The 13,895-nt window shown below is 36.3% G+C and overlaps 2 protein-coding genes across 2 annotated transcripts in view; one reads left to right on the top strand and one right to left on the bottom strand.

The window, feature by feature from the left end:
* The window catches only part of LOC107726286 (GTPase-activating Rap/Ran-GAP domain-like protein 3), a 68,508-nt gene extending 65,477 nt beyond the window's left edge, over window positions 1-3,031 (top strand). The window contains exon 27 of the mRNA XM_016535822.1: window positions 2,867-3,031. Within this exon, the coding sequence (XP_016391308.1) occupies window positions 2,867-3,031 (165 nt within the window). The remainder of the gene's footprint in view (window positions 1-2,866) is intronic.
* A 5,371-nt stretch (window positions 3,032-8,402) lies between these two features.
* LOC107726289 (prostaglandin E synthase-like) lies at window positions 8,403-13,136 on the bottom strand. The gene is made up of 3 exons (XM_016535826.1): window positions 12,907-13,136; window positions 12,537-12,619; window positions 8,403-9,503 (listed from the first exon to the last, which is right to left on the bottom strand). The coding sequence occupies exons 1-3, from the start codon at window positions 13,012-13,014 to the stop codon at window positions 9,254-9,256; spliced, it is 441 nt and encodes a 146-aa protein (XP_016391312.1). The 5' UTR covers window positions 13,015-13,136; the 3' UTR covers window positions 8,403-9,253.
* Between the last annotated feature and the right edge of the window lie 759 nt (window positions 13,137-13,895).

Raw genomic sequence — 13,895 nt, forward strand, 5'->3', positions numbered from 1 at the left:
CGCTTTGCTGTGCCTGCTCCTCCAGAGCACCCTCCAGTGCCAGCACCACGTAAGCGCTATCCTGATCCCCAGTACCGCCCTGGAAGGGCTCCAGATCCTCAGTTCCGCCCAGGAAGGGTTCATGTCTCCGAGTTAGGCCCAGGGGGGGCGTCTGCTCCGCCCTGGTGGGCTCCTGTTCAGTCTGCTCTGCCATGGAGGTCTTCTGCTCCGTCTGCTCTAAGCTATGGATTCCGCTCTCTCAGGGCCAAGTATTGTTCTGCGTTTAGCACTCCCCAAGTGTTAGCTGCTTTACCGAGCCATTCCGTGTTTCTGTTTAGTCTCTAGTTTTGTTTAGCGTTTATCTCTCCTCTAGCGATAGCTACATTACTGAGCCATTCCTTTTCCCATTTTTAGTTTTAGTCTGGTCTAGTCTTTCCGTGTTGCCTTGTTGTCTGTTTCCTGACCTTCTGCCTGTGTTTATTGGATTACCCCTCTTGTCAAGCCCTCTGGATACTGTTCACTGATCGTAGACCCACGCTAGCCCAAGGAATATTCTTTGTCTTGCCTGTGCCATACCTGTTTGCTGTTGTTCGACCCTGCCTGTGTTTGACCACTTCTCTTGTGAATAAAAGCTTGCACATGGATCCGCACGCCTCTCGTCTCGTCAGCCCCGTTACATGTCTACTGTAAAAACCTAATTTTAAAGTTTATTTTGTTTGTTTGTTTTGTATGTTTTCATGCACTAAGCAAAGATTCTAAATTAATTTCTGTGGTAATTGACAGAATTTAAAACAAAAATCAGTAACGTTCTAACCAATCAGACTTAACTGGTAGTGGACCATCAGATTTCCCAACAGTTGACAAATGTAAACGCATATAAGTTTAGGCTCACTGCACCCAAAGAGCAGGCAATGTCAGTCTGTGAATAAATAACTCAACTGGAGTCATCAGATCAAGTGTGAATTGAGTCACAAGTAATTGCAATGAAGTCTAAAAACAGACTCCAGTCTGACTCAAGTCCAAGTCATGAGTCTGAAGCCCACACTTTGGAGAGGGAAAAAATAAGCTATAAAAAAAGACATGCTCTAACCAGATGTGATGTGATAGGTTTCTTGATCCAAGCAATTTGTCTGTCTGAATATGAAAAAGCATCGTGACACAATCAAAGCCAATCAGAACATACCTGAAGTTTAATTTGTAGCGATTTGGAGCAGGATTTTGGATCAATGTCACTTCACAGTGGGCCAGACTACACAACACTCTGACACAAACACAGAAAACAAATGATAAGAAAACTCAAGTTAACATGGCCGAGATGGGTAGCAATGTTGCAATACATATGGGTCTTGTATATATGAAACATTGTAGAGTAGGGCATTAGATTATTACTTGCACTACCAATCAGTGGTTTGGTGTCAGAATGGGGTTTTTTTTAGCAAGGATGCATTTAATTAATCAAAAGTGACAGTAAAAACATTTATAATTGGCTATTTTGAATCATATTTCAAATAAGATTTTTATTCCAAATGAATGCTGTTCCTTTCTATTGCTGTAGCCTTTTTAGAATACTGTAAAAAAAATATATATATATATCATGGTATCCACAAAAATATTAAGCAGCACAACTATTTTCAACATTTCAACAAAAAAAAGAAAGAAGGAAGAAGAAAACAATGTTTCTTAAGCATCAAAAATAAAAATAAACATATTAGAATGATTTCTAAGGGATCAAGTAACACTGAAGACTGAACACTGAAGAGTAATGGCTGCTGAAAATGTAGCTTTGCCATCACAGGAATAAGCTACATTTTAAAATATTTTCAAATAGAACAGTTTTTTAAAATTGTAATAATATTTCTTAATGTGTGGTGTGGTGTGGTGTTGGGTGGGTGGTAGGGCTGGGCAATACATATTGAATATTCATTATATATTCAAAAAGTTAGTAAGTTTGATTTATTTTCATAAATCATTCATTTTCATAAACTGTCTGTTTCAATTAATTGGTGCAATGTTGCAAATTGTTTTATCAGTTTGTTGAATTGTCACTTAAAATTTTTCACAGAAAAAAAAATAATGTATTAAAATATTACACTACTGATTTTTACAATATTTATATTCTTAAGTGAAAAATAGTGAAAATATGCTTTAATAATTTAAAGAATTTTACAGCTTTTTACAATTACTGAAAATATAGACCCACACTATATACACAAAGGTTTGGAGTCATTATTTGATTTTAAAAAATACAGTAATATTGTAAAATATTATTACACTGTAAAATATTTTTTTTAATGATTTTTATTCCTGTGATGGCAAAGCTGAATTTTCAGCAGTCATTACACGAGTCTTCATTGTCACATGATCCTTCACAAATCATTCTAATATGCAGATTTGGTGCTCAAGATTCATTTATTATTATTATTATTATTATTATTATTAAAACTGTTAAAACTGTAATACATTTTTCAGGATTCTTTGATCAATAGATAGTTATTGAAATATAATTTAATTATCATTTTATAATAACATTATCAATGTCTTCAGTGTCCCTTTTGATCAATTTAGTGTGTCCTTGCTTAAAGGGGTCATATGATGCGATTTCAATTTTTCCTTTCTCTTTGTAATGTTACAAGCTCTTGGTGCAATTGGCTTTTAACCGTGGACAAAGCGGAGCCCAGCCCGGAGTCGTCACATGTCCTTCCGGACGCTCCTTCGTCGAAATCGCAATTTCTTTTAAAAAAAAAAAAGTACTTTTCTGTTTTCTGTTAATCGGCTGAAAATATCATGCTATAATTTAAGCTATATATCACCCAGTCCAGTCCAGCAAATGAAAGGTTATTTCTGCATGTTAGACGTGAATATACCCGTGATGTATACTGACTATAAGATATCTCCAATCAGAGTGGGAATGGAGTCTGTTGATGGAGAAACTGATGTCCAGCAGCTTTGCTCATCTGGCTCTGAGGTGGAGCCTCGAGATGATAGCCCACCCATGACCAGCCCTTTTACCTTCTCCACATCTTTTGAGGAGGATATTTTGGACCTTAAGTGATGACAATCACAGTCTGTGGATCACAGTGCACCTCTCACCTCCTACTAACTTTTACTTTAAATCATTCTTTTTACCATGTTACGTTGAATTTTGTGTTTTCCTCAGTCTGCCCACTCATCTGTTTGTGCAAATGAATCCCCAGAGCTTTAAACTTGAAGGAATTTACAGTGTGGTGATGTCAAAATGTACTCCTGGTGGATGTATGCATGTGTGTGTGTGTGTGTGTGTGTATGATCCTGTGTTTACTCTATAAGAAAGATAGAAATACAACTAGAAAATCAGATTATCATTAAACTTGAAGGAGTTTACAGTGTGGTGATGTCAAAATGTACTCCTGGTGGATGTATGCATGTGTGTGTGTGTGTGTGTGTGTATGATCCTGTGTTTACTCTATAAGAAAGATAGAAATACAACTAGAAAATCAGATTATCAACTATCATTTCCAAATTCTGTTCGAAGAAGAAAAACAACTGACCAAAAATGTCCAAAAACCCCTAGAATCTAAATTAGTCAAGGCTTGATTTAGTTTCTGTGATTGATGAGACACATTCTCCATCCGCTTTGGGACAAATTTGTAGCTTTGTAGCAAACTTGTAGCCATATACAAGATATTTTTTAAATGGCGTGAAAGGTTTGAGCCACAATTTAAGGTCAAGGCAAAATATTTATTTTCACTCCAAGGCTTGAATGTAAGATTGACGCTCCTAAAAACAATGAAACAAATTTTTAAACTCCTTATTTTGTGTTTTTCAATGTTTTCTATGTTTGTGATTTGTACATTGTGTGATTATTTCAAAGTTGTAAAAAACTCTATATGCATCTCGAACCAGACGCACATGAACATACAAATGTAAACATATACATATAATTATATGTATATATATATACACACACACACACACACACCTTTCTAGTTCTATTGTATTATGGAGAAATAAAACTCACTTCTTGTGTATATCAATGTTATGGTCTAACCTGCCTTCAACCCTCACCATGCTTTTAAACCCTGACATGCAAACCTTCTGCAGAAAGGGCAGGAGTCTCCCACAAGTGCCATTTTCTACTGCAGCCGTCAACTACTAGCGCCCTCTATCAGACTGACCATGGATTGCATATGTCATGAGGCAGAAGCGAACAAAAACCATAACAATACACAATTTGGTCACTACATCTGGTACATCTGCAGCTGTTTACTATGCTAACAGTATGAGCTTTGATCCATGAACATACGCATTTACAGGCACACAGTCAAACGCATTCTTTAAGTGCTGTTGTTTCTTGAAAAGGGCTCTGGATCACCTGCATGCCTCCATTCAATCCCACTAAGAAATAAAAGGGATTTGATGTATTAATGGATTAGAATTAGGATGTATATTATCTTTACTCTTCTCATGTATTTGGTACACATTGAAAGAAAAAAAATATTTAAAAAATAATAAATATAAAAATCACCAATCTTTGTCTTGTTTTCTAGTAGAATCTAAACAATCTTAAAACAAGATTAATTTATTTGAGAAGCAAAGAGATGAAGACCTTTTCTATTTTTTTACCCCATTTTTTTTCTTGATTTAAGCATAAATAAAATATATATATATATATATATTCTTAGAAAAAAAAGTCTTAACAGGGATTATTTAAGAATGTTTAGATATTTTGTCTGGAAAACAACACAAAAATACAGAGAAATTATTTTTGCTGTGTAATTCGAAAATGAGAGTATTGATTCTGCTGTTTACAATTCAAACTCAGAGATGTTTAAAGAATGTCATCAAAGTGACACCAGAACACAAGAGCCTCAGGAACAGCACAAGAGGTGTAAGTATTAAACTGCTTAGCTGAACCCCATTCTCATCCTTTCTCCATCTGAATGTGAACCATTCAACACTAGTAGCAGTCTGGAATAAAAAGGGAAAACGGGAATATTTTTGTAAATTAAAAGTTTTACATATTATTTATTTGCTATTTGTTGTCTTTGAAGAGAATGGGTGAGCCAGAGACTGATGGAATAGATTTATCTTTCTTTTTTTCCCTTTGGCATTCTGTCCGTTGTCTTCCCCATCCTCCTGTTTTCGCAGTGGTTTTGTATCTATATCAATATTAACTGTTTAGACTGTTTCAGAAACTCTGTGATATCGGAAATTAAACAAAAATGAATTAAAAAAACACCAAGTGTCTTAAAACATTGTATTGCCATTGTTTTTAATGCCAAGTACTACTTGTAAATGTTTGTGTTTCAGATGTGGCCTCAAAAATATTACTATTATTATTATAACATTTATTTGAAAAAGTGCTGTAGCCCACTGCTGTAGTTAATATTGTTCATTGATATGAAATAAATATTTATGAAATGTACCATGCAGTTTGTGTTTTAACGGGTGTAAGTAGACTACAGACATGCTTGATTATTAACTAGCATTGTTGTGTGGTCTATTGAACGGTTTTTCGAGACAGCAACAGAGTTCAAGCCAGCAAGTTCTTATTTGCTGTCAACATGAAAGGACAACGAAGTTTTATAATTACCTATAGGTGGTAGTGTTGCTCAATCAAACTGTTCGGCTCATTCAGTGATTTGGTCAACATCACATTTACGCGGAGTTCGCTATCAGTGTGAGCAATCCTCGCCTAGAAGTGTGCGCGTGGTTGTCCTCGGGGACGCCGAAGCTACGATTTTCCGAAAGCTGCAACCTGATTGGTCCCTGTCTCTAAAGCCCATCCCTAGCCCTAACAGGACCTTAATCAGGTTATAGACTCCATATTGAATTTAACGAGGATGAAAACGATGAGGGATAATGTCACGTACTGTAAAGGCCGGGACACACCAAGCCGACTTCAAAGAACTAGCAGCGACGAAAGCCGACGGTGTTGTCGCCTCGCGTCGGCAGCGTCGGACCAAAAAGCTGCGCTCGAACACACCGCACAGACTACAGCCGACGGCAAGCTAACACATGCGTTCTGCACATGCGTGAGAGGAATTAACCGTCTATATCAGCAGCTATCAATAGTATATATTCGTCATTCAAAATGACAAACGGAAACAAAGATATTCGAGATAAACGCAGATACACGAAACGTAAACAAAGCAGCTCTTGCTTACCATTTTGAATATCAGTAAAGTTGATAACTTTAATCATTTTAAGCGACTCGTGTTGTTATAAAAACATTCCCGTATTAGAATGATTGGGAAAGATCACGTAACATTTAAACAGCCTTCTGTCTGTACCGCCTTCATTTACGTGCTTGTTTTCATCACTTTCGCTTTAATTCTCGGGCACTGACTCGTTCGCTAAACTGAACATCCAAGTGCCTAGTCCAAATACCCACACTTGCGGTCTTGGCCACTTGAGAGCGCGCGCGCGACAGGAAGTAAGTGCACAAGACTGCCAGGTCTTAAAGGGGTCATATGATGCGATTTCAATTTTTCCTTTCTCTTTGGAGTGTTACAAGCTCTTGGTGCATAAAGAAGATCTGTAAAGTTGCAAAAACTAAAGTCTCAAATCCAAAGAGATATTCTTTAAATAAAAGTTAAGAGTCAACCATGTCTACCTAAAACAGCTCGTTCTAACCCCACATGTCTAGGTCACTATGTGGAAATATTAGCATAATGCTGCCCAAATGTGCACGCAAAGGTGGCTTAGTGTATCCCATCATGCATCATGTTCTGGAAATCGTGAGACTTTTTGCCAAGATCTCGCGAGAGGTCACGAAAACCAATGTAAGTTAAATATTAATATAATAATTAGATATTACAAATAAACATCTCTGTTATAGGGACTACTGAACATACATTTAGAAGTTTATTTTAAAATGCAAAGTATTGAAAATAAAAAGCCGACGACGACAACATTTTTACAACGACGATGTCGGCCCGACGTTGGCCAACGGCCGACCGTCGGCTGACCGTCGGCTTGGTGTGTCCCGGCCTTCAAGGTCCTTTCACAACTCACAACTTTTACAACTGTTTTATGTTTTTTTGTTTTCTGCTGATTTATTTAATTATTTTTTATATTATATTATTAATATAATAATTTTATCGTAAGCTAAACAATCGGTATGTTGTTAAACCGTAGAATCCATTGAACGCACTACTTCTATCTCTCACGCTCACAGCATCGTTTTCATCCCTATAGCTGTCAACAACTAAATGTGGTGCAACCCTGAGTCTGGTCTGCTAGTGCTGTTTGATGACATAGTGTTTCATGACAAACTAGGTAGAGCTTTCACTGTGAATGTTATTTTTGGAAATTCGCCAACTGCTAAAATTTCTATTTATATTGCTTTTGCCAGATTGAGTATGATCACTTCTAAATCTGTTAGATTCATATTGTCAAAGAATTATGCATACTTTTGAATTGTGGCTTTCAATAACGGAGTCAATGTTAATTTACCTTTTTTTTTATTGGCATTATTTAAAAAAATATATATTTTAAATAATTTAGAGTAGCTGCTCTCAAAACAGCTCATCAACAGGCATTACCCCTAAAAGGTTCATAGTAGTGCCTTAAGTGTAGGCTACATATTACCACTCTAATGCCAAATTTATAGAAAGGTGGCATGAAAGTGCCTCTGAAGTGGCATTTAGGTGTCTTTAAACAGACTCTTTGATGCTGCTCAGTGGTGGCGTAAATGCATTTACACAGAGATTACAAATGTGCAAAGTTGCCCCTTTAAGAATACTGCTCCACTCACAAGCTGTTTTATTTTTGCACTTTTTTTTTTATAACAGGATATGACAGTTTATCACCATGTTTTTGCTTCTCTTTTTTTGTTGAAGACTTTCTTATTAACATCTCTGTAGGTTTAATTTCTGAGCACACATGTATGTATGCAGACATTTAGGCATACTGCCAGGGAAAATGACAAGCAAGGGCATGTTTCAGATCACTATGTATCATTATAGATTCAAATGCAAACTCAAACACCCGCTTCCCTTCATGCTCTCCAGCAAGATCACTTTTCTGCTGCCCTTTCACATATGTATCCTGATTTACTTCCACCATTGGTGGGAGTGGAGTTTTCATCAAACCAATTAAGATTGAGTCGGGACATTTATGGTATCCGTGATAGTGCTGGAGGTCTGGTTTATTTTAATGTGAAGCAAAAACATGCCTTTCTCACAAATTTCCTGAACCTGTCTATCTTTTCCTGTCAGCCTTTTTCCTGCCCTTTTTGTACTGAGAAGTAACAATGCAGTCTGCCATGTTATAATTGCCTATTTGGCAGCAATTCTTATCCATCTCCTTTGATTTCTCTCTCTCTCTCTTTGTGTCCCTTTCTTGCCGAGCTCGTTTTTAACATATGCAGTCCACTGTCTCTCATTTCTTGATCTGAGTCAATAAAGTATCACAATTACCCATGAACACACAAAGCCTTTCATTATTCCTTTATTATAAAAACTATTGATTTTCTCATCATCACTTTAGAAACTTTAACATCACTACACAAATTATATAATATTATAAAAAAATAAAATAAGTTATACCTTGAAAACAGAAAATATTTATATATCAAAAGTGCTGTGTGGTGAATTAATACAACCATAACATTATACCAAAACTAGCATTCTTGAGGACAAAAACCAAAGTGAAAGCACCCGGCTGTTCTCGAAATGCTGAAAACCCAAAGCCTGGTGGACAAAGAGGAAGGACAGTCTTTGTGCAACGGCGTATGTTTAACACAACAATACATTTGAAAGGCCTGGGCTCTGCAGGGCTCATGGTCTAATAACAGAGGAATTTTTACAAGTGTGGAACAGTCACATGGACTCTGAACTGTCCTCAGCAGTTATTGGTTATATAAGCTTTGCGGTATGAAAGTGAAAAGCTGGTGGTCACTGAACCAAAATTATTGCAAGTAACGGCTGCGCTATAGACTTGAGGTCCATTCAAAGAGAATAAGGCCTGTTGTATCAAATATATAAATATGCTGAGTATATGCAAAACTGATTGTGAAAATAAATCACATTAAATAACCTTCATTTGAATGCTAATATGACAATACACATAGCAAACCACAATACAAACTGTAGTGTCCAGTAAAAACAAAAAACAAAACAAAAATAACAGCAATGAATGTTGGGATTTAAGAACAGAGCTATTAAGTCTGATGTTAAAGTGAAATTTAAATTCTATTACTGTTGAGATGCTGTAAGTCCGTAAAGCAGCATTCTGCATCACAGTTGTAACCATAAGTCTTGATCAATCACAGAAGTCATTATTGAGAGGGTCATGCGAATGAGGCTACTTCCATGAGAATCTGTATTGCCATGGAAACGCAAGGCACCTGAGCAATGACGTAGGCGAATGAACGTGTCGGTGCTTTGAGTGCCAACAGGTATGCAACGCTGTGAAGAACTCGACCCAGGGAAAAGACCAGAAAATGAAGTCGTGCTACTGCATACGAGGGGCCTGTCATGGAGTAGATGGCTCCGAGAAATAAAAAGGGAAAAATGTTCTCCATGTCATTGAGGTGTGCTCTGAAACACACAAACACACACACACACACAAACAGTTAAAAAATGAATGCAGGTAAACCACAAATAAAGGCATTTTATTTGAAAAAAGTGTGTATTAGTGTAAAGAGAAGGAGAACTGCTGGAAGCTGTCGAAAACATAAATAGGATGTGTATAGCAAACAAATAGTTTTGGTGCCATTTATGAATGGTGTTATAGTTCTGCATAGCATGACCATGCTTGCTTAATCATAGCTCAACTCATGATGAGTAAGTTTTTTTTCAGTTTTGCCCACATCCCTCACGCATTCCCACATTATTGTCCTTTCAGCCTCTCTTTCAGCTACGTTTTGCTAATATTATACTCTAAACACTGTATTTGATTTAATAGCTCTTTGAGGTATTTTGAATGCTCGAGACTGTGGAAATACATATGGAAAACTGTTTTTCTCAGAACCCGAGAGCTGAGGAATGTACGCTCAACATCTGGCTTTGATCAGGACTTCAGCTGTAAACTGTCTGGCTCTGTCTAATGGCAGCATGCCTGGACAGTAAACGTTGCCAACTTCGTACGATCTTGCGATGTAGATTTACTTTCACTCCGAATCACTCTCACAGTGGGTCATGGCAGTGGCTGTCCCATGAACAATTCACAGCAATAGGAAGTTGCAAGTGTTTCCTGTACCTGCTTAAAGGAAATTAATCATACTGTGTTGACATTCATTACGTCATGAATACATTATGGTCACATTTCCCATTATTAACTCAGCTCAGCAGCTACGTAGCAGTGCTTGGTCATCCTTGTGAAATCCTGCATTACACAGATTCTTCCTCATCTCTTTGACGCAACAAGGACTTTCCATTATACTTCAACTTCAACTTTATTTATTTATTTATAGCACATTTAATAGCAACTAAGTTGCCCAAAGTGCATTATAAGTAATTTCCTGCTGGGATTCAATTTCAAAAGAGGAAATAACTTTCACTTGTGTGTTAATCACCATTTTCCACATCCATTATTAGAAAATGTTTTCGTTTTAGATCCTGATAAATAATCTTGATTGTATGCAACAGGTTTAAAGTGATAGCTAAATAGCTGATATACGCACCCCCTGTGACCACACATCTTTTCAATTCTATATTAATCTGCCAAATTGCTTTGCAACTAAATAATATTAATAATGATTTTAATAAAATATAATAATTATATTAATAAAGATTATGGTGATTTATAATAATATAATATGAATATAAGATAATAATCGAACAGGTTATTGAAATGTCTTGTTTTTCCTTCTGTAGGCTTCTCAGAAGATCAAGAATGTGTCTGTTTGTCACTGAAACCATTTTTGGTTTCAAACAAAGTTGTTGATCCAAACAAGAATTTTCAACCGTTAGTTCTATTTAACACTGTCTTCCTGCTTCTGTTCACTTGTAGATATTTGTTAGCCACAGGGTTGTAGTGAAATACCTTTGTGAATGCATTGCAATTAAGGTCAAATTACCAATTTGGCAACTACAAGCTATTCTCAGGACACATCAGTGAATACCCTTCTTTATTTATTTACTGGAAACAAGAATTTCCGGTGCCAACATATAAATTGAGTGATTTCAGAGCAGTCTACTGAAATAACATCATCATTTTCAGATTGTGCAGATGTAGAGTGGAATGGGCTGTGACTGGGCAGAGCAGGCAAGTTTCCTAAGATAAGTTAGAAACTGCCAAACAAACAATGAAGTACCCTGCAGTGGCCTGCAGCTTAAAGTAATGAATGTTTCCTAACAGGCAGCCAAGTCTATGATTGTTTTAAAGTGTGTAGTCTCATAATACATTGTCTCTCTTTCTCTCATGCGCTCACATACATAAATACAGATACTGAGAAGAGTCTGCTGTGGAAACGAATTCGAGCTAACTGGCATGGAGACTGTGTACCTTTATAACTTTTGACTAAAAATAATACAACTGGGAAAATAAAGATATCTTAGCTACATGTAGTCTATTATGGATTATAATGTACTTCCTATTGTGGACCTGTGAACTTTCACACATATCTGTCATACCTGTATTCTTTTTCCGAAGATTTCGACACTACAGAAAATAGCTAAAGGACATCTGCCAGACATCCTGCAGTTTTTCCAACTATATGGGCCCACTGGGAAAAAGACTGAAGCTTAACTTTCCCAATAGACACGCAATGTTTTTACAGACAAGAAACACTAACTTTAAAATATTCCAGTCAGAAAATTGAAACCATGTGAATAGAAAAAAATGAAAATTAATTTTTGAAGATAAATGGAAAACATGTACATGGAAATTATGAAAATTAAATAGTAAATACCTTACAAAGTATAAAAAAATCGGATAATAGTTATATTAAAAAATGCCAGAAATTCACTGTACAAAATTACAGTGACAGTGTACCAAAACTATATGTTAAATAAAAATGCAACATAAACCCCCTAATAGACATTCCCCTAATGTACATATCATCAAATGTTTCTCACATGAACTTAATGACATCACAAGCAAATCCTTTTTTTATATATAAATTATATATATATAGAGAGAGAGAGTAACTAAATTAACATTTACTAACTTTCTTTAAAGCTGTTTCATTTATATTGCTGATGTTAGTAATTCATTAATACTGGCATGCAATAGGTGTAACATGGCAGAAATTTTTTTTTAGTGTAGCCTATATCCATGTTTGTGGAGTTGCACTCTAATTAGCAGAGGTGTAAAGTATTGGAGTAAATGTAATTAGTTACTGTACTTGAGTATCTTTTTGGATACTTTGTAGTCGTACTGAGTATCAAAGATATTAGCAGCTTTTACTCTTTACTTCACTACATTTTTGAATGAGTATCTGTATTCTTTACTCCACTACATTTGAAATGAGTGTTGCAGTTACACATTAAATTTTGCATGGACCTAGCTTTTTCTGCAGCAGTTTATTTCTGCTACAAAAGACGTGATACTGCCTATTACATCAAGTATGGTTTTTAGGTACTCTTTACACCTCTGCTAATTAGTAGCATGTAGTATTGTGCTCTTACCTCCTACAGCGTTCCACATATGGATCAGTGCGGCAAAACTGCACACCTCCGTGTCTCTCAGCGTCCTCTGAATTAGCAAACGCCTGTCAAATACACATCTGTTTTACACATAAATCTAAATGTCAAGTCATTCTATTAAAACACATATCTGACCAACTATACCTTAATTGATTTCAGAAGTTAATCCAGACAGCTGCAGTATGCAGACTATACGGATTTCTATTCAAAACAAAAACACTCCACACGCTCGACGCGACAAAGAAACGCTTCCATAAGGAACGCGACTGTGTAGCAGTGACACGTCGGTGTGTCTGATGCAGTAGCATGAAAACTATTTTTACAAGTACGAATAAAAAGTTTCACAACTTACCTTTTTCCTAAGTCTCACTTGGCCCGTGATGATGGCAATGATGTACATCTTTAAGATTAGGAGCGTGCTGTAGAAGATGAAGCACAACAGCACATCGCTTCCGAGCATCTTGACTTCGACAGACTGAGTCTGTGTGTGTCTGTATATATACGCTATGATGGAGAGGCGTTTGGAGAAGTTTTTATATGCGACCTCCAGACCGTTTAGCCCAACCTATTCCCAAATCACTACCTGACAAAAACTTTCACTGAACGTGCGAACTTCCGTTTTTCCCTGCCATTGACACACTGTCCCATATGAGGTAAGACAAATGGACAACTCCAGTCTTATGTTGAAGATTGAATTGAAGTCTTAATTGAACTCCAGTCAATTCATGTTAACAGTAGAACTTTCTCTACATTTCAGTTGGAATAATTTTTAAATAGCAGAAAGAATTACCTGTTTTTTTATGTTTGGGTATTCCGGAGTAACTATGCTGGAAAATGTATGGTAGCCTAGGCTTTAGCTGTAAGCTTTTTATTAGTAACTCTGAAAAACACATTGTAGAAAAATATAATCGAAGAAATTATAATAAACAACTAATGTTTATTCATTTTGTATGTCTGGGTCTTGACCCCAATCAAAAGTAGGCTAATGTAACATTTTTTACAGAACAGCGTGTTAACAAGTTGAAATTGTTTGCAATCAGTTCTTATATAGCCTAGCTACTAAGAAAATCTCCAAAATACCAATATGTTACTTCATTGTTAAATATGTATTTTTCAAGCTGTTACAGTGGCTTTGAAAGCCTCTACACATACAGGAATTGAAGGCTAAAAGAAAACGCTGAAATAAAAGGGAAGAAAACGCAGGCAATGGAATGAAAAAAATGGTCACGAGACGCGTAGGCTATTTTCAATTTGACGCGGCGATCACTCACGCAGTGGTCAAACATGTCGGTCTAGCTATGTACATTACAAAAAAAAAAAACATTAGGAAAAAAAAAAAAA

This window comes from Sinocyclocheilus rhinocerous, unplaced genomic scaffold (genome assembly GCF_001515625.1).
Source record: "Sinocyclocheilus rhinocerous isolate Xijiao unplaced genomic scaffold, SAMN03320098_v1.1 scaffold486, whole genome shotgun sequence".
In the NCBI taxonomy this organism is placed as follows: Eukaryota; Metazoa; Chordata; class Actinopteri; order Cypriniformes; family Cyprinidae; genus Sinocyclocheilus; species Sinocyclocheilus rhinocerous.